Genomic DNA, 21,286 nt, shown 5'->3' with positions numbered 1-21,286 from the left:
TTTCAACAGGACCGATCTTGAGTCAAATTCATCTCATCTCAGTGACTTTCTTTATGTGACATTATTAAATGTTCAAATATTCACGCTGTCAGACAGTCGCTGAACGACATCATTGATAAGCTGCTTTTTAAATGCAGTCTGAGGCAGACAGAAATATCACACCCTCTCTACACTCGAGGCTATTATTTCTCTCTGCAGTGTGTGAGTATACTGCCACAGTTACAGCAGATGATGAAACCGCAAGCACTCACACCAACACACACCCATGCACTCATGCAGAAGTACAGCGTGCATGCAGACACACACACATGCAGACCCCTGCAGTAACCACATACATGTTTCCTCTTCTCTCTTCTCTTATTTTGGAGTTCATTACCGAGAAAGCTCATCCTTGCTTCCTCCTTTTCAAACCAGATGTGAGTAGTCGCTCTCTTCCTCTATTCTGTTTTAGTCCTCTCAGTCGGCTGCTTTTCTTTATAGTATTGTGGTCAGGGGAGTTGATTGGGTTTTTTAGAGCAGTGTATATGTGTGTGTGTGTGTGTGTGTGTGTGTGTGTGTGTGTGTGTGTGTGTGTGTGTGTGTGTGTGTCCTTGCAATAAACCTTCTGTTTTCCCCTTTTTTTCAGCAACTGCAGACTTAAAAGAGGCAGACACACAAACACAACTGCATGCAGGACTCTGGTGCACTGAGCAGCGTGATTGTTTCCATTATTTTCTAACACCCCACTCAGTTGTCTGTTTGAACTGTTTACCACCTCGCCTTACTCTGCCTTTATGTCTCATCTAAATCACACTCACGGGGTTACTACTGAGGACATAAGCACTCTGTAGATATATTCATTATCCTGCTGTATGCAAGTGTAAATTCACGCTCAGTGTAAAACATTCAGTGATGTCGACCACCATTTTGTCAACAAAGACACACGGTATAGTCTGCAGACAAACTCAACTCTCATCATCATGAGTCGAGGTGGGTTCACTCTCCTTTATATTCAAGCACTTATTTTGACTGTAAACAGCCAGAAAACAAGGTGGGTATACCCTGAATACCTGCGTATACCCTCCACTACACCACTGCATATCACGTGAGCATGTAATATACAGTATAAATTGGACTGATTCCACATTCAAGCACAACAGACATGCTATATGCAGAGTACTCTAAAGCATACGCCTGCCATCTTAAATTATATATTATATAAATTATATATATTTTTGCAGATATAAACATGTTTTAAACATTAAAGTCATCACATATTTAGTCCTACATTAAACAGTAGGAGCATATATATGAAACTAAGAATTAAACTTGCTCTGATGATGATCAGGTCGTGATGTTTGCAGCACATTGTCAAAGTATAATCAGGGTCAAAAGAGTGTCAGGTTGTCATATGATACTTCATGTGCTCCCGTGTGATCATAAGTGTCAGTGTCTTACTCTAGATACCAGGCATCAAGATCATAAGGTGAATGACACGTTTTTACATTATGCAAAACATAATTTGAACAATTAATCTTTTAAAGTAGCAAAACTGTGGAACATGGCATTAAATAACATAATAGTAATTAACATAACCCAGTTTAAAACGAGGTATAAAGAGATGATATTCACAAGGTACAAGAATGAAAAAGGTGTTTGACTATCCGCAGGTGTTCACTCTTTATTTATTCAATTATTTATTACCATCAGTTTTGTGTATGTGTGTGTATGTGTGAGTATGTACACATAGTTTGTGTATATGTGCATAGTTTGACAAGCAAAACACATCTGTCATGATTTATATCTGTCAAGATATAAAGATGAGATTTTATATTCTAAGTAATTATTTTATATCTTGCTGTGAGACAAATATAATTGGTATTTAATTTAATATATTAAAATAGGTCTATGAGAATTAATTATTGTACAGCTTTATATTGATGTGGAGCTACATGACTATTATTCATATATGGAGAAGAAATTAAGGGAATAATTAAGTTTGTACTTCCTCACACTCCTTTTTGGACGTGTAAATCAAATAATTATACGTTGTTTTCAGTTTTCATGCCTCCTTTAGTAACCTGTTTTTATGTCTGTCCACTGATTTTGATTATTTTGTTTTTTATACTACTTACATTTTCAAAATAAACTGCGACTGACTAACTAACTAACTAACTAACTAACTAAATCATGGCTGAAAGAAACAACATTGTTCTCACACTCAACACAACAGTAGAAACACCAGTGTTTTGTACTTGTGTGGATGGATTTTGGGATGTATTTGTGGTGCTTGCAGATGCATTTTCTTTTAGTATTTTAATTTCTAAAAAGCCTCCTGTGGACAGGTGTTGCAAAATAGTGTTTCACTACAACCACAAAACGCACCACATCTGGTTCATGTGCATAAATGTGCAGCCCTAAAGCTGCTGTTACGTCCGCATCAAATAAACAAAACTAAATCTGAGCTGAAAAGCAGCAAAGTGTGTTGAAAATAGTAATCGCTTCATATCTTGGACCAAATGCTGGGCATATACTAAGGTGCAAATCAGATCTGAGCGTTAGAACAGTTCATGAGTAAAAACCAATGACTGCAGAGATTAACCTTTTAACCTCCGTGACCTGCTAATGGAAACTTCCGACATATTTATCATCACCACAAATTGTCAAAGGACCATATGTGTCACTTTTTTTTTTTTTTTACCATTTCCTCTAGGTTTATTTTGTTTCATTCTTTTTATTAAAGTGCTTTAAAATGATTTAAATCATTGTTTAATAAAATATTAACCCTTTAAATGCCAGTTTGTATTATAAACCACTAATTTGCATTTGTTAAGAAAAACATATTGAAATATTTTCAACATACTAACAGGTAATGAGATTATTCTGCTCTTATTATCTCAGTCCGACAATTGTAAATCATGACCCACGACACTGATTTTGGTGCTTTTATTCTTTATTTCTATCTTTTATATTTTTTTAAGTGTAACGTCAGATTTTATTTAAAGTCCTTTCATTTCCTCCCGTGACAAAAATACGTCATACCACCCTCCCCCTGGTAAAATTAATAATTTTTGATCAGTTCCTCCAGGGTTTTTTTTGTTTCATTCTTTTATTAAAACGTGTTTAATGGATTTAAATCATTATTTAATCAAATATTAACCCTTTCCATGCCAGTTGGCATCATATACCACTAATTTGCATTTCTTAAAACAAATCAAATGAGGGCACTGGGATTAAAAGAATACCGCACTGGCAAAACGATCATTGTAAATCAGTTACTTACCCCATGTCATGTTTAATTTCTGAAGAAAACTCTGTGTTTCCGGCATGCCTTCCATGAATGAAGAATCCAAAAAGTGAGAAACTTCGTAATGAATTGGGATTACAATGGAGCCACGCTTAACAACAGCAAAACTATATCAAGACAAACTGTCACACAGCTCGTGCAGTATAATCCAGGTCTCATTCATCCAGTCATATGCTCAGTACTTCCTAAACACATGTCTCTTTGTTACAGCCTCACTAATTTAAACTTCCCCATAAGCAGTGTCAAGCACAGATGATTGGTGTACCTGGGCAGGTGTGTGCGTTTGAGCTCTGCTCGTATGCAGAAGTGTTTTAAGTAGTGTCGCTATGGTGAAAAGGCATGTGTTTGGGAAGTACTGAGCACACAACTGGATGAATGAGACTTGGATTACCCTGCACAAGCTGTGTGAGGGTTTGTCAATGGATGTTTTGGTATTGATTTGCTGTTGTTGATTGGGGGCCGTCTTTTACTCCCATTCGTCAAGAATTTTTTCCATTTTGGATTCTTTGTTCAGCAGAGGCATGTGACAAATTCAGCATAACTCAGGGTGAGTAACTGACATACAAGTGATCATTTTGTGAGTGAAGTGTTCCTTTAAAGAAGCCAAATGACTTTACAAACAGTGCCACTGTGAGCTTTTTGAGATCTCTAGATCAGTGGTTCCCAACTGGTGGGTCGCGAGTTCACTCAGAATGGCCCGCAATCAACTCACGAACGTGTCATCTTTGTGAAAAACACACTTTATATTGAAGTATAGTGAATTTCTGGCTCAGAGCTTTTAATTTGTAGAGCCGTTTCCTGCTGTAGAGTGAGTGACTTATGGACAGATACTTGACAGAGACGGAAAACCAGGTCAACGACATGGCCAAACTCAAGTTTGATGCTGCATATATTAAACTGTGTGGACCTTGAACTAATGACTAAGGAGAAATCTGAGACCCCGTGGACGAACCACTGCTCTAGAGCGTATGAGGTGTTTGGATCCAGGTGTATAACTGTGAGTCTTAAAGGCATTTATATTTAGTTTTTTCCTAATGTTGATTCAGTTTAGCAGCGTAACACCGACATTTTTAGCTACAACATCTTGCAGGGTTCCAAAATAACACCTGTATGATATGATGACATGATGACATACTAGCCAAGCATCCTTACAACATCTGCATCCAATAACTAACATAAGTTAAAGTAGTCTTTAACATGTATCCTTCACATACACCTCAATCTCTACATCTGCTTTTAATTTCTGATCCTATATCTTATTTGTCTTTAATGCTTTTGCTCCTGCAGTAACTTCAAGCATATAACTTACATTTTGTTGACTCAGTGTTTTTGGGTTAAAGTAGATTTAAATGTGTGCTACTGTCTGCTCGTGATGAATGAGCAACCATTTTAGCTGACGGTTCAGAGGAAATGGTTCAGTGGATTGTTCCATTATGATTGTATTAGTTTCAGCAGCTTATCTATATGTCACCTCTCTCTATATAGATGTTACTCAGATTTCCTTGTGATAACTGTTTGTATGATGATCACTGTCACTTTAACACCGTGTGAGAGATGATCTGTGTGATGTTACTGTGACACATCGTTAATAGTTTCCTCCCTGGTTTTTCTTTTGTTTTTTGAAATGCCAAATATGTGAGGATGTGGGTTCCATATTAGCACTGGGAGTAGGGGACGCAGTAAATTGAAGGGTGTAAGGGTCTTCCTGCAGAAAAAAGAGATTTGAATCTCCTCTGTTGCTCCTCTGTACTTCTTTTTGGAGTTCATCAGAGCAGAATCAGCAGCTCAAGTCACGTTCTCAGCCTGAATATGACGGCTGGACAGTTAGTCACATTTTAAACATGATTAGTGCAGCTAAAAACAGTTTTTGAACATGATTTCGAAAAGAGTCCCCAGTGGAAATGTCACCTCAGCATGTATGAGCATCATAGTGACCCAGATTTATTCCACATTCAGCTAACCACACACAAACTAAGAGGCGTAACACTGACCCACAGACTGAAGATTACAGTCCAACATCAGCACAGTCACTGGACCTGTTGATGTTCCTGCACATTTCAGGTTTGATCTCTGTGCGTCCATGTCAGTGAGACAAGGCTCAGTGATCCTATAGAGGCCAAGTGTGTGTCCAGGCTGACTGTGAGTGTACTGGACGAGGACTGGCTGGCTGGCTGATAGGCAGATATGATTGGTTCAGGTGTGCGAACCATCATAAAGGCTCCATTGTCCGGCAACATAGCTGGAGCTTATGGGAATTTGATATGTGGGCTTTGTCTGTGGACGGAGGGGGAAGAGAGACGGAGATCCCACTGAATAAATTCTGACATATGCAGTTGTAGAATTTACATCATTTTAAAAAGGGACACAGTCATCTTATAATTATCATACAGTACAGTGAAAAATAGGTATTTTATGTCACAGTTATGACAGTTTTTGACACTGAAGAGCCTTTTGTCTTTCTATGGAGCGATTTCTGGTTAATGTTTAAAGAATTGCTCACTAGAGCTGCAACGATTAATCGATTAGTTGCCATCTATTAATAATTTGATAATCATTTAATCAGTTTCAGTGATCTTTTTAGAAAAGTTCTCTGATTCCAGCCTTTTAAATGTGAATATTTTCTGGTGTCCTTACTTCTCTGTGACAATTAACTGACGTTTGAGGACGTCATCAAAGGCTTTGGGGAACTTTAATAGATCAAACTTATTGATTAATTGAGAAAATAACACATGGATCACTCAAAAATGAAAATACCCTATAGCTGCAGCCCTAATACAAACTGGTTGTGAGGCGAAAACTTCTGATTCCAGCTTCTTAAATGTGAATATTTTCTGGTTTCTTTGCTCTTTCATGACAGTTAATTGAATATCTTTGGCTTGTGGACAAAGCAAAAAATCTCAGGCTTTGGGGAACTTTAATCGACCAAACAACTTATCGATTAATCGAGAAAATAATCAGTCACTCAAAAATGAGCGTATCTGGAGCAAACTGGTTGTGAGGTGGAATGGAAAGTTTTTCTCGTGCATAACTTTCTATTGCTTTCAACATGTCATATTACAACACAGCAAAACTGATATTTAAAATCAGATCAATGCAATGGTAATGAATAAGCAGAACACAGTCGCATCAGTGTGCATGCACATGGCCAGTGTGTCTTGTTCCTCCCTCACTGGATCCCACTGTCTTCTGCACCTGCTGCTGGAATCCCAAACATTTTGATGCTGCCAGATAATGACCTGCTGCTGACAGAGGTTGAGTTATTGTGTTACCAAACTAATAATTTAGGAGCCGACATGACAGTGAAGGGAACATGCCGTTCATTAGGATCTGCAGCATTCACAGTGCAGGTGCACAAGTGATTAACAGAGTGGATTTACTCACTCAGTAACTCAGAGATTGAGACACTTTGAAAGGAAAAACTTATGAGAGTTTGGGTGAGAGGGATGTGTGTTGTAGTGATACGCAGTGTGACGGGCTGTCATCGCTGCGGTGATATTATGGGGTGTAATATCACCTCTCTGCTTCTCGGTTTTTCCATTCCGACTCCGACAGACGCACGTTTACACGCCTGTCCGGACACTTTAAAAACATATTTCTATATATCTGAACTCATCAACACATTGAAGCCAACATGCGTAAACACACTGATCATGATAAGAGTTATTTTTGCCTACCTGTGGTGCGTTAAGTTGTCCAAAGAGTGTGGGAGAATTCAAACTTGGCCAAAGTTTGTTTGTGTTGTTTTGTCTTCAAACCGGTTTGTTCACCATTAATCCCAAAGTGAGGCTCAGGTTGTCTCCATTTATCCAAAAGAGAGGTGACTTTGAAAGTAGGCTGAGTGAAGAGCGCATGGGAGCCGTGGCCCCGACACTGTGCCTCAGATGAAAGATAGACAGACAGAGGCACAGAGAGAGACAGAGCGGAGGCGGGCGGTGTGAGCTCAGATGGAAATAACATGTTCACAGCAGAGAGGTGAGGAGGAGCGCAACCCCGCAGTCTCTCTCTCTCTCTTTCTCTCTCTGACCTGTCTCACTCTGTGCTCTCTCTGTCTGACAGCAGGTACGGTGGCTGAATCTAACAAAGTGACTCATTAGAAGTTTATAATTGCTCAGTTGAAGGTTTATTTCTTGTCTCTGAGGTTTTCATCTAACATCGAGCTGCATGACATCAACATGACAGGCAAATATTTCTAGTATGGAAATACTAAATTGCACTTCACTTCAGTATATTTCCATATAATCTTTAATCCATCTGTCTGATGGCTGCAGTGACTTACAATTTCACATTCAAAACACATCATGATCTTATTTGATTCACTGTCATAGTTGCAAACAGTTAAATGCTGCGTGGGCTGCACATTAATCAGGAGCCCAATAATGATAGTATGGTAGTCACAGGGGCCATTTTTCTTTCATTTCACCTTTATTTAACCCGGAAGTCCCATTCAGATTGAAAATCTCTTTACAGGAGAGACCTGGCCGAGGCAGCAGCCAATCAAAACACATTTAAAATGCAACAAATACAACATATAACACAAAAATCCACAATAACACAACAACTAACAAGAGAAACGAGCACATGTCTCTGTCACCACATTCTTTATGATGCCCTTAAATTCATCAATGGATATAAGTGTTTCTAATTTAAGAGCTTTTTGGAGATTGTTCCATGTCCAAGGTGCAGAGTAGGAGAAGGCAGCTTTTGACCAATATTGCTTTATAGATAAAAATATACCAGTGCTGCTGTGTGCAAATGCAATGACACCCAACCCACCAAATCATAAAGAACACAGTGATGAGTAAGTGAATTTGCGATTGTAATAAAACATAGAGATGCATGGTACACTGAATCGAGGCTACGTAAAAAGGAGGAGGCTGCGTGCATATACAAAATGTCTCCATAATCAATCACTGACAGAAAAGTGGCCTCCACAAGTTTTTTCTCAGCACTGAAAGTAACTGACAGTTATGATAAGTTTTGTAGGAACAAAATGAACCATTACGACATCGAGACATGTAGTATTTTGCTTCCTCATGTGTACTAGGGATAGACCGATATGGATTTTTTAGGGCCGATGCCGATACCAATTTTTTTCCATCACCCTTAGCCGATGACCGATTATGGACTGCCGATTTTCTTGAGCCGATATTTGGGGCCGATACTGCTTTTGCTCCCTCAATTTACATAAAAAAAAATGACACAATGATAACAAATATTACAGGTCGCAAGTTTAAAATAAGAAACATTTATTGAACACTAAAAAATACTAAAACAAGATGGAAAGTTGAGGTAGAACAGGTAGAATATCATTATTATTATTATTATACATTCAAATAAAAAAAAAGAGTTCAGTGCTCTTAAATCTTCCAGTAATGTCTTTATAAAATAAACAAATATTTAAGCTGAAGCATAAATAAAACAACAACTACTGCACACAGTAGGATTCGTTGCATGTGCGCTGCAGGGTCTTCCGGCAACACAGAGCTGCCCGTGGATGCTTGTCTGTAAATCATGCCAGGGAAAAATAAATCCGCAAACCCACGCGCGTATCAGCCGATGCCGATACAAGTAAAAAAACCTCAAATATCGGCCCGATATATTGGCTGACCGATGTATCAGTCAGTAAAGTAAATAAATAATTTGAAACAGACATTTGAAGCAGGCTAACTAACGTAAAGCCTTAAAGTGACGTAACACTGTAGTGGGTCCTCCATCAAAAAAGGAAAAAAGCAAAACAAAAACATGCTTTTCTTATGATACATTCATTTTCACTGGATATGATTAGACAAAAATGGATTTAGGGAAGGCTGGAGACGGCTGCAACAGCTCCCACTCCTCTAATCAGAAACATGCTGGAGTGATGACACTCATACTGCACATGCTCAGTTACACCTTCAACCCCAAGAGAGAGGACACATTCAACATCTGCTGCTGCATTTACTGTGACAAAAATATTCTGGAGGTATTAAAGGAAATGATCAAACCTTAGTTTGAAACATCACTTGGTTGACTTTTATGCGACTATAGTTAACATGTGTCCAGGTCAGTGTGTCACATGATTCAGTCATGGCTGATAGCTTAGCACACATGCCAAACAGACTGACAGTATTTTCCAACAAGCACAGGTCATCTTGATTACATTAAACTATAGTTCACCTGAACAAATAAAATTGTCAGCTGCTGTCTGCTACACTGGCATACTGATGCCATTATAAAAAGATTAAATAAGATTATGTTAAAATGCAAAGCCTACATTTACACACAAGTCACTGTGAGTTACGTAACTATAAACACATCCACCATTTACGCTGAATTTTATTCACTGAAAACTCATTTTGCTGAATAGTATTTATTTGTTGTCATGATTTATTTTTTAAGGTAAGCGCTGTGGGGTTGCATTTTTGATGTATGAAAGGCACTATATAAATAAAGTTTGATTGACTGATTGATTGATTGATTGATTGATTGATTTCATGTTACTTTATTCCTTATCTCATTGTCTCCTTTAATCTGCTGTTATTTTCTCTATCTTTGCCTGTAAGGTGACCTTGAGTGTCTTCAAGGGTGCCCATAAATAAAATGTATTATTATTGTGTATTAACGTAACCTTATCATTGTAATGATCCATTAATCAAGTAAGCCATTATTGTTTGTCATACACAAAATAATTCATCTTAAATTAGAAATTTTATTCTGTTTGTTCTCAGTCATATTATTGAACAACGATGCATATTCTCAGCATACAGTGCTGACTGACAGGAAAGCAAAAGCAAAAGTTATGTAATAAAATGACATGTATTTTTAACATGTTGCAACCATAGACTGTATAAAATAAGGTTGCAACAGTCCCCAGGGTTGGGTCAGTTGCAACATCTGACTTCCTCTCTTCAAATAGCCTAGATTTTGTGAATGATGTGTCAGAAGAAGAAGAAGAAGAAGAAGACGCTCCATCACAGCACGACAGTGAAGGCGGAACTAAAGTGGCGGTCATGTGATTCCAGTCAGGACCCGATTAGCGGCCGCACTGTTTACCTTCCGCTGCACACAGAAACAGCGGAGAGGAGGAATGTCCGACTATCTTTCAAAATGTATTCTCACGGTTCAGAGAGTTTAATTAAACAAGCGAGGTAAGGAAACATCAAAAGAACTTTGTCCGCCATTTTAAGCTCTTCTTCTTTAGCTAGTTTCCGCACAGTGTTAGCATTTCCGCTGCTAAGCTAACTAGGCTAAAGCTAGCTAGCCTGTCAAAAACTTAGTCTTTACGTACATGTAGCGTGACTTTTAAGGTTGTATATTAACGATAGGACGGCTAACAACTATTTTTTATTATCACACCTGCTGTGTTTTAATTAATGTAACAGAATTGACGTTATTTAAGTTAATTTGACCCTTTAAATTGTCGTAGAAGTGTTCAGTTTGAAACAGTTGATTTTATGAGGCTGTAGCTCGCAACACTAGACATGTATTAAGTTTTCCAGGTAAATGATCTAAAGGATTTATTAATGATCAAGGCAAAAGCACAATTATATGTAAATTTCTTTTATAAAGGGACAGTGCACATTAATTTACATGATCACTTAAGTCACGTAAATGTGCCCAGATTTAGCCATACAGGCTAATTTTTATCTGCAGTCCCTGGCAGGTTGGTGGTATATGTGTAAAAATACAAAATAACATTCACAGATAAAAGTAGATTGATGACGTGTCCATAGAAGGTCACATAAATACAGAGCAAGCATATAACCATACACAAAAGCACACAGCAGGGCACATAAGCAAAAACAACAAGACATAAGAACAATTAATAACACAATGATATAACCATATAACCTAAAACATTGACAGTGTACTACACAAAAGCACAACATAAACCAAAGCACACAGCCACAAACAAACACACAAAAGCACATTACATTTATATTGCATGTAACATACCCAAAGGCAGCCCAAAGTGCTTTATAGGAGACACAGGCCGATTTATATCATCTCATTTGGCCGACAACCGATACTGGTATTAATATATCCACTTTTTTCCCCACCTAATTTTAGTCCTCATCAAGTCTCTTCTGTGGTGGAATTAACATCATATTATACATGCATACTCTTATCATGACAGCCCACCAGCAGATGGAGACATTAAGTAAAATGCTTTTCATTGTATGTAATATTTATTCATTGTGCAAAATAAGAAAAAGCATATCTGCCGATACTGATGACGTGCCGATATTATTGGGCATCCCTAGTCGCATTGCCTCAAGTCTCGGCTCTTCTGGCAATTTGTTCCACATTTTAGTGGCATACAATCTAAAGCAGCTTTATCATGTTTGGATGTTACTCTGGGAACAACCAGTAAACTAGACCCGACCGACCTGAGTGGTCTGCGAGATTCATAGAAGGCAGGAGATCCGACAACTTGGACCTAAACTGTTCAGGGATTTATGGACAGGCAGTCGAATTTTGACGTTGATTCTGTTGAAATATAGATTTTATAAATATTGTGTCAGTTGATATTCTTGTCTTGAAGAACTTTCCAGAGACAAAACCTGCACCTCTGTGTGTCATTTCCAGGGAGATTCAGGATTCTGAGCTGCAGAAGTTTTACGGCAGGTTAGTCAAGCTGCTCCAGGGGAAGGAGCTCGGCCATGAGGCTGTCGACTCCCTCCAGAGGCTGCACCTCATCCTCTCTGCCAACAAATACATCAGGACGTAAGAGCGCCAGCCTGCACCTCTCATACACCCTTCACGACCCTCTGTCCAGTCACCTTTCTGCTCTCATCACATTTAATTTGCTCCATCATTGTCCAACGCCTTTTTTCTTCACTCCCTCTTCATCTCGTTCCTCTAAACACCCATTTACTGCCTGTTGTGATCTCACGTGCTGTCTTAGATGGCAAACACAGTCATCAATCTTCCTCCATTTCTGCTCCAGACTGTGAGCTTTTACTTTGTACACACATTGCATGTCTGTCCATCAAGTGGGAGAGGGATCCCTCCTCAGCTGCTCCTCCTGAGGTTTCTTCCATTTTTTCCCTGTTTAAGTTTTTTTGGGGGAAGTTTTTGTCTCAGGCAGGTCAAAGGACAGGGGCTTTCATATGCTGTACAGATGCCCTTTGTGATATTGGATATATATAAATAAAACTGTCTTGACTTGACAGAATTTCCTGCCATATGTGTCCTCTGTTGTCATCAAAGGTTGCCCGCAGAGCTTCAGAAGAGGCTTCAATTGCTCCTCTCATCACCCGCTGAGCAGTTTCAGGTGCTGGGCTCAGCTGTGCTCAGAGAGACGCTGCCTCCCTCTGGCCAGCATGTGAACTACAGCCAGGAGAACATCAGTCAGCTGAACAGCCATGCTGCTGCGCTGCTGCTCTCACAGGTGTGAAATGACGCATATATCTTATTTGGCTTCAGTCATATTTATTTTGACACGTAAATGAGATTTTGCCTCTTAAATTACTAGTGTCTGATAAGACGTCATGGTTTGTGAGTAAGACACAGAGGAGCTTGTTTTGTTTTCAGGTGCCTTAACCCTGTCTTTTGTAAACTTTCACCCCAACAGGCTGGATCCAGGGCTGACCTGTCGTCTCTGTGCGCTCAGCTCCTTCGCAGTCTGGAAAGCCGACAATCAGAGGGGCCATCTCACTTGCTCATACACACCCTGCCGATCCTCAACACCATTCTCACACACAGCCCCAAGTGTCTCACCGAAGGTAACGTACGGAGTGGGAAAAGTAAATTTAAAGCCAAGCTATAGACATCTAATCAATGATCAAGTGATTCCACCGTCACAAAATCCTTTGTTCTTCTCTGCCTCTGACTGACAGATCACGTGACCTTGCTGAGTAAAAAGCTTGTGGATTGGTTGCGTTATGCCAGCATCACTCAGGGAGGCGGCGCTTCCTCAGGAGGATTCTTCACAGGGCAGAGGTTGCGTCAGGTCAGTAATCCACTTTCATATTGAGCCTTCAACTCTTTCACTAATACAAAAAGTGGAGAAGATGTAGACATTCCTTTCTGTTCTCCTTTTCTTCTTTATTGTGTATTTTTGTGTTTCTGTTCTCTATCAGCCGGTGCCGATTGCAGAGCTGGATGGAACGGTGTCAAGTGATTTCTTCACCGTGCTGTGTGTGGGCCAGGGCTTCACCGAGGACCAGTGGATGAACGTCTACTCCTTTTCCATGCTTCGCCATTGGCTCCTCACCTACCACTCTGTTTCCAACGGCAACAGCACAGCTGACACCGGTACGACCTTTTCCACCAATAAAAACCACAATGTTTTGTCTCCCCATGCTCATCACTTCATGTCATAGCTACTGTGTACATACAAGGAACATCAGCCTCTAAGTATCAACCTTGGTGGCTGTGGTTTGTTCATATCATCGATCTCAGATGTCCTGCTCTGTGTTTTCATCATCTCCAGCACAGAGGCTGCAGCACAGCCTCTCCCTCTCCCACTCCCACTCCTTTTCTAACGGTAAGACATGTGGACCTTCCCTGCATGCACGTGCATCCAAGAAGCTGTAAACTCTTACGTTTCTGTTCTGTTTAACTTCGGGGCGGCACAGGTCAACTCACAACGTTTGATATGATCATGACTTACACTTTATCTAACAAACTCACCACAAACCGGATCTGTGACTTCTTAACTACTTTTTTACTGGTGTGTGCATCTTTAACCCTTCCCTTAATCAGTGGTGGAATGTAACTAAGTACAATTACTCAAGTATTGTACATTAGTTTAGATTTGAGGTAGTCGTACTTGACAAGTATTTTGTTTTTTACTCCACAACATTTTGTCTGACAGCCTTAGTTACTTTACAGATTACAGTTATTCAGATGTGTTGATTTGATGAGGTGTTCTTTTATGTGTTGAGAAAATTCTCCTCCTTCTTAAGCTAAATAAACTCTTTAAAAACCCATGAGGATCAGCTGGATGATGCATCGTCACAAAGCTAAAAACCGGGCTGTTTTTCGTACACCATAAAAAGTTGACTTTTGAGAAACAATTACAGCTGTAAAATCCAACATACACATTAATACAGCAGGAATATTAACCCGAAAACATCAGATGTATTAACTTAAGTAAGGTTTTGAATGCAGGACTTTTGCTTGTGGAGTGTTTTCGGTGTAGTATTGGTGCTTGCACTTAAGTAAAGGATCTGAAAATTCCTTTCACCACTGCCTTTAATCTCCTCACGAGGTTGTAATCTTGAATGAGTCACTGTGATGAATGACTAATAAGCCGCTCTGACTTTGACCACGTTCAGATATTCAGACATTAATATTACTGTACTAAAGACATATTTGACGTGTACGAGGAGCAAGCCAGATTCTTTTATGTGTTTTATTGTTTGCACTTGACACTTCTGTGAGTTGTTGTTCATGCCTTACTCTGTCAAAGTACATTGATCCATATAAATATCTATTTTATGTTAATTCTGGACGATCTAACAAAACACCTTAAGACTATTTCCTGTGCTACGTTACATACCCAACAGTCAGTTTTTAATCTTTCTAAAGGGATGTGATTGTGTGGAAAATTAACCTAAGTGTCTCTAAACCTTTATAATAATCTCTTAACTAAACCTCAACTCCAAGTTTAAGTAAAGCTTTGAAGGTTAACTTCAGTATTCAGTTTTTGTGTCTAAGTGACGAAATCGGTACAATGGATATTGGGTGAGAGGGCTGCAGCCGGCAACTGCGAAACAGGCTGCGATTTAACCACTCATTGCCTGTTGACACCGTTTATGTCCACTGACAGTGTTAGTTTTTGCCACTGACAGGCTCAGATTGTTATTCTAAGTGTCTGACAACATTATGGAAAGGATCCCTACAGAAATAGACATTTTTGTGAAAGGGTAGATCCTTTTTGTTTAACCAGAAACAGCCCCAAAATCATCACCAAACACACCAGACTCCATTTAAAAAACAGTAATTTTAGCACGTATAGAGGCAGCATATTTTCACATCTAACTGGATGAATTACGGGATTGTTTCAACCCTAACCAGAGTTGGTGATTGTTGGAACAGTGGAAAGACTAACTAAGATGGCTTCTGTGAGTTTTATTTTGTTTCTGTCGACTTTAAATTAAGTGTGATTTACACTGATAAAATTACTGTTTATTTAAATGCAGTCTGGTGGATTTGGGGATAGACATTTCAAGGCTGTTTCTGGTTAAACAAAAAGGATCTTACTCTTTCACAAGAAGGTCTATCTCTGAAGGGATCCTTTCCATCATGTTGCCAGACTCTTAGAATACTAATCTGAGCCTGTCTGTGGCTAAAACAAACACTTTCAGTGGATGTACATTGATAGAGCGAACATGCTGCGAGTGGTTGCTCCTTGTCAGGCAGCTGCCAGCTGCAGTCCTCTCACTCAACACTGGACCAGTTTCAAAAACTGTTGTTTCCATCAGTTACTTGGTTTTGAGTTTTCCAGTTTTCTATGACTACATCAATTTAAGTTTCTGTTTATATCACTAACTTGCACATTGATTCCGGAGGCTAAAATAAGAAGTTTGTCTTGATTGAAGTGTCTTTTTTCTGTAAACTACAGCACTGGTCATGATCTCCAGAAACTAAAACCTTTCCAAAACATTCTAACCCCTGTTTTCTGTTCAGATTTGGCAGTCTGAGAATACTTCATGTGGAATTTGTTTATAATAAATGATCACTTCTTTGAGAAAGTTTCGACCTCTCGTTCCTGCCTTCCCATGTTGCAGATGACCGGTCAGAGGTGGACGGATCAGTGGTTTCCATGGTTTCGGCGACTTCCTCCTCCAGCCGATTGCTCCCTCCAAAGGAGCGCCTGAGAGAGAAGGCTTTCCAGTACTGCCAGCGCCTCATCGAACAGAGCGATCGCAGTGAGTCAGCATGTGTGTGGTAAACTGTGCAGTGTGTGTGTGAGAGAGAAGTAAATCATGCAGTTGTAAATCCAGAATTTGAACAAAGTTGTCTTCTATTATTTTGTATCTGTAAAATATATTTTACTTTATGTGTGAACAGTTGTGATGTGTGTTTTTCTCTTTGTCTCAGAGGCACTCAAAAGGACAGACACAGACCTGCAGAAAGCGGTGAGCCTGTGTATCATATATTAACAGTATCTTACAGGTCCTGTAACATTGTGTAGTGAACTTCTCAGTTCTTTTTGATTTGGCGGAAAATGTTGCTGTCTTTTCTGTTCCTATGCTGTTACTAATTTAGTGAACACCTACACATGCAACGACTGAAAACAGATTCATGTCACTTTTCTGAGAGTAAAAAGCCACTGAGGAAATGGCTAGCTAGAAACTTTAAGTAAAAATAGAATACACAGATGAGACTTTTTGGAGGAAGGAAAAAAGTGAAACACAGCGCTCACTTTTTTTTCCTTATAATCCCAGCAACTCTGTAATCAAGTTTTATACTAGTCCTGTTTCCTCTCTCAGTGTCTGGTGGAGGCAGTGTGTATCCTGGACAGTGTGTGTGAAGAGGACGCCTCGCTGGTCTTCCGAACGTTCCCTTGCATCAAGGCACTCTTCGGTCGGCTCAGCTCAGACTTGTCGTTCGCCCGAGTCCTGCTGCCCATAGCTCAGTTCTACCTCAACCATGGTGTGTGTACACTTCTCTGTCTCTGAATCACACATGTACAAAAGCATAAATATGGATTGATGCGTGTAGGTTCTTACACACTGACAGTTCAGTAACTTTCTTCACTGAAAGCATTTGAAACATGTATTTGAACCTATCTAGGCGAGGTGGCTGCAGTGGACTGCGAGGGAGTGTGGAAGCTCGTGTTTGGCCGATTCCCTGCCGAGCTGTTTAACGACCACTTCCTGGCACATGAGCTGCTACGCTTCCTTCGACTGAACCTCGAGAGCCTGCAGCTCCGAGTCCCACAGTACACACGCTCCTTCCCAAACCTGCTGAAGGTGAAAATACAGACTAATGTGTACCATACATGTGCCTACTGAAGGCTACTGAGGACACATTGTACTGAGTGAGCTTTGTGCTGTCTGTCTGTCTCTGTAGTTCTTAGCGTGGGACAGCCCAGCAATGGTGGATGACTTCTTGGATCTGCTCCCCTCTCTGGTGACAGCTGGAACTGCAGTGGAGCTTCTTCACACTCTGCTGGACCTGCCCTGTCTGTCTGCCACGCTGGTTTTACAAGTCAGGTGTGCAAACACATGAGCCAGAGCAAAACTGTCTACAAGACTGATTTGACTATGTTCATATTTTTTTTCTCCATCATCATACGGGGTGTGTGTGTGTGTGTACGTGTGTGTATGTGTGTGCTGCAGGTCCACTTGTTTGCCCATTTCTGAGGCTGGCAGCCGTGCCCTCCTGTCACTTGATGCATTTCGAAACCCATCTTTCCGAGGGCTTTTCCTCTTCCTGCTTCGAGAAGAAGCAGGCTCAGGTAATCACAGTCGCACAGTTGTATGTATGGATTAAATGTATTAAAATATTAGTCTTACATTTTACTTTCCTGGTACAAGATGATAATAAATGATCTTTTATGGTGCTGATTGGCAGAGCTTGTTCCCCTTAGACTGAGCTAGGCTAGCTGTTTACCCCCGTTTATGCTAAGCTAGGCTAACTGATTGCTGGTGTTTACTGTACAGACATAAGTGTTATCTATCTTCTCATCTAACTACTGGCAAGAAAGCAAATAAGTGTATTTCCTAAAATACAGAACACTACCCTTGAAAGAATACTTCACCCCCTAAATGATTGTTTGTGTATTAATTACTCACCCCGTGTAATGCTGAACTCTTGAAGAGAGTTAGTTCAGAGGAAAGCGGCAGGTACATTTAGTTCTTTTGAAACATAGCTAATTGACTCACTTTTCTTTCTTCCTCTGCAGGTGACACAATCGACCGACTCAGCACGCTCCACGAGCTGCTGGCTGAGACAGCTGATTGGCCGAGAGTTGTTCAGTGTGCCCAGATTGTCCCTGTGCTGTTGCACATTTTTTTCAACACAGTGATCACGGTGAAGAGACTAAAAGTTCTTTACAAATTCATCACACCTACAACTGTCAGTTTATATCAGTGACATAATGTGTGGGCTTGTTTTGTAGGTCGCTGACGAGAAGCTTTTAGCCCACTTGATCCTGGTGATGCTGGAGAGAAGCAGCCTCCTCCTCAACATCCCGAAGTACCATAAAGAGATACACAGGTAAACCCAAACACACACACAGTGGAACTAAAGTCTGCTGTGTGTCTTCACCCTGACCTCATCACATGCTCCATCCTCTCTCTGTCTCTGCAGGGTGTTCAGCTGCCACCTGCTGAGGTTGTGCAAGCTCCACCCGTCTCTGGTAGTGGACCAGTCTCACGAGATGCTGGAGTTCGCTGGAGCCACGGCCAACGTCTACAGCAAAGAAGAAATCTACACACACGTGGTAATGAAACTGTGTGTGATTTTGGGATGATTCTTTCTCCTCTCTGTGTATTTTGGATCTTGTACAAATCTCAGGCTTTAGTTGAATCTCAGCGTCCTTTCCCGTGTACTGAAATATGGTAAAATATCACGCCAGACACGAAACTGTGCCAACACCTGACACCAAGATAACACTGCTCTTGTTTGGCTTTCAGGTATGGGTGCTGGGAGAGTACCTCTCTGTGTCATGTGACTCTCGCTGCTCTGTGAGGCTCATCACTTCCTGTTTTGAAGCGCTGGAGGCGGTGCTGTTTGAGATCACCTCATCTGCCCCACCACCTGGAGCGGCTTGCCCTGCTCCCAGAGCTGTCACCACTCTGATGAGCTCTCTGGCTAAGCTGGCGTCACGATCACATGACCTCATACCCAGGTGACGGCCATACACGTATATAAATTAATTTCTTTTTTGGCATGTATACTGTGATGTAATTCTGTGTTTATTCCTGTTTCAGGGTGTCTCTGTTCCTCTCCAAGCTAAGGACGGTAACTAGAGGCGCTCCAGTTGCCTGGTGCTCTGATGAAGAGGACCTTGTTGCCATAGTAACGCGAGGCGAGGAGCTGTGGTCGCTGCTGAAAGCCCCCGGTGTGGCGCAGAGCGTCCTGACCCCACCTCCACATGTCACCACAGCCCAGTGGCACAGAGACATCAACGTGGCCATGCCCCAGCGACTGCGGGCGCTCACCAACCTCACACACAGACTTCCACACCACACGTCATCATTTTGAATTCGCACTTAGAGATTCTCTCATGAAACAAGCATCTCAATAAATCTTGTGATTTTTGCACCTTATTTTTGTAAATAAATGTGATTGAAACTTGACACTATGAAGCATTTTTTGGAATCTAAACAAAACACACAGACATCTCTCGGTATAATATAGTGTCTCTTCTTTAATACAGTGAAAATACAATTTTAGAAAATAGATCATTTGATTTAAAAAAAAAAAAAAAACTCACTTCCTGAGTAAGTGCTCTGTTTTTCTGTTACAACAGAAACAGTTGAACTACTAGAGGTTAGGGAGAACCTGCAAGTGTGATCACACAGTGTTTGAAGTATAAAATTCAAACTGTAAAAGTAAAAAAGAAATATAATATGCCTGTGTGTTAAAGGGGAAATTCGCTATATTTTATGTGGATGTCCGATTAGTGTTGATGGTAAATGTAGTCAATTGAAGCAACAGATTCCTCAGTGCGTGCTGTATTGACAGAAAATGTTGAGCTTGCAGCTGCAGCATGTGTTTTTCTTGGATCCAGCGCCGTCATTTGACATCACAGTGACGTAGATGGAGGCAGGAAGAACTACAGCTCATATCAGCTTGTACTTTGCCTCCAGGGGGCGTGCTCTAGATGTCCTGTCTCCTGTCTGTGTGTCCTCACTGACACGTAAACATTCCCTCCTATTTTTCAGTAAATATAATTTACTGCTTGGACTGACTACATTTACCATCAACACTGAGTGGATATCCACACATAACGTGGCGCACTGTCCCTTTTAAAGTCTGTCATTCAGAGGAATTCGGGGGAATTCTACTTTATTCAACACTGTTGCTGCTGATAGAAAAGTGCTCAAGGTTAAGAGTGCATCACTGAAACAAAACTGGCAATCATAGTCCTCTAAACAAGATAATCAACGCGCACAGCCTTGACATTCTTACGAATTTAACATCTGACCCAGAGCACAGTTAGCGCTACATTAGCTCTACGTTTTCATCTTTCAAATCACATTACAGTAACTTAGGAGAGTTGATTTTGAGGCAGATTCAAGACTAACATCAAAACAGAATCACGATCAGGCCAGCTCTACTGAGGCCTCCTCAACAGTCGACATTTTCCTGGAATAAAAGCAGGTCATCGGTTGTCAGTTGTTTGTTTGTGAAACCAGTGTCAGCGAGTGTGTTGTTTGTAGTGCCAGCTCTACAGTTTCATATTTTGCCGCTGTGCAAAATGGGCAAAACTAGAATAAAGTCAGGGTTAGCACCAGTATAAAGGAATGCCTCTGTGGCACATTTTGGCACATCACTTACGGTTGGAATATGGAAAGAGTGGAGTTACTAGTGTAGGATAGTTCAGGAGGTGTAGTCACAGACTGTATAGCGTCAGTTTTGTTATGGAGTTGTGTGATTAACGGAATAGATTGACAGTTTGTAGGTTTATTTGCTGTCTTGCAGAGAGTTAATTAAGAAAGTTGCGGTGCCCACTAGCTCACCTGGTAGCGCAGGCACCCAATGTACAAATCAAGTCATTCCCACTATCTCTCTCCATTTCATGCTAAATTTGTCCTATAAAATAAAGGCAAAAAATCTTTAAAAAAAAATAAATAAATAAAGTTGATCCACTCTCATATCCGTACGGTAAATATGAAGCTACCACCAGAGGCTGCTAGGCTTAGCTTAGCTTAGCTTAGCATAAAAGCAATGACTTCCTGGAGTGTCTGTTGATTGCCTCACAACATCAAGGTGATGACAAGACTCCAGGAAGTTCCTGCTATCAAGTTACATATTAGAGCATGCATGAAACTGCAACTTGTCATTTTTAGATCTTAGATTTTTGTAAAAATTAGTTGAGGCAGCTTTAAGCCC

At 40.4% G+C, this 21,286-nt stretch overlaps 2 protein-coding genes across 6 annotated transcripts in view; one reads left to right on the top strand and one right to left on the bottom strand.

The window, feature by feature from the left end:
* card11 (caspase recruitment domain family, member 11) overlaps positions 1 to 7,219 on the bottom strand; it is a 40,192-nt gene extending 32,973 nt beyond the window's left edge. For 3 of the 4 annotated variants that reach the window (XM_049560663.1, XM_049560662.1, XM_049560664.1), the window contains exon 1: positions 6,961 to 7,219. Coding sequence is in view for 1 of the 4 variants with exons in the window: in XM_049560661.1 (XP_049416618.1) it covers positions 3,263 to 3,267 (5 nt within the window). In the remaining 3 variants the exon portion in view is untranslated. Of the gene's footprint in view, positions 1 to 3,262; positions 3,418 to 6,960 lie in introns of those variants that run through there. The other variant, XM_049560661.1, reaches the window with a different exon arrangement.
* A 3,037-nt stretch (positions 7,220 to 10,256) lies between these two features.
* On the top strand, positions 10,257 to 19,510 carry ap5z1 (adaptor related protein complex 5 subunit zeta 1). 2 transcript variants are annotated; one of them, XM_049560678.1, is made up of 18 exons: positions 10,257 to 10,413; positions 11,855 to 11,992; positions 12,479 to 12,659; positions 12,843 to 12,993; positions 13,108 to 13,220; positions 13,351 to 13,525; positions 13,704 to 13,757; positions 16,006 to 16,146; positions 16,319 to 16,356; positions 16,711 to 16,873; positions 17,015 to 17,193; positions 17,294 to 17,436; positions 17,563 to 17,681; positions 18,129 to 18,256; positions 18,345 to 18,442; positions 18,536 to 18,668; positions 18,862 to 19,076; positions 19,159 to 19,509. In XM_049560678.1, the coding sequence occupies exons 1-18, from the start codon at positions 10,373 to 10,375 to the stop codon at positions 19,430 to 19,432; spliced, it is 2,484 nt and encodes an 827-aa protein (XP_049416635.1). In that variant the 5' UTR covers positions 10,257 to 10,372; the 3' UTR covers positions 19,433 to 19,509. The 2 variants fall into 2 exon arrangements, with proteins under 2 accessions (XP_049416635.1, XP_049416636.1); XM_049560679.1 differs by lacking the exon at positions 13,704 to 13,757 and having other exon boundaries at positions 19,159 to 19,510.
* Positions 19,511 to 21,286: the final 1,776 nt, after the last annotated feature.

The sequence above is a fragment of the Epinephelus fuscoguttatus genome, linkage group LG19 (assembly GCF_011397635.1).
Source record: "Epinephelus fuscoguttatus linkage group LG19, E.fuscoguttatus.final_Chr_v1".
Taxonomy (NCBI): Eukaryota; Metazoa; Chordata; class Actinopteri; order Perciformes; family Serranidae; genus Epinephelus; species Epinephelus fuscoguttatus.
The sequence above is the reverse complement of the archived record's forward strand: the minus strand, read 5'-3'. Positions and strand labels throughout refer to the sequence as shown.

Coding starts and splice junctions, on each gene's coding strand:
- ap5z1 (XM_049560678.1), top strand. CDS start 10,373: ATGTATTCTCACGGTTCAGAGAGTTTAATTAAACAAGCGAG. Junction 17,437..17,562: donor ACGCTGGTTTTACAAGTCAG/GTGTGCAAACAC, acceptor TGTGTGCTGCAG/GTCCACTTGTTTGCCCATTT. Junction 19,077..19,158: donor TCACATGACCTCATACCCAG/GTGACGGCCATA, acceptor TTCCTGTTTCAG/GGTGTCTCTGTTCCTCTCCA.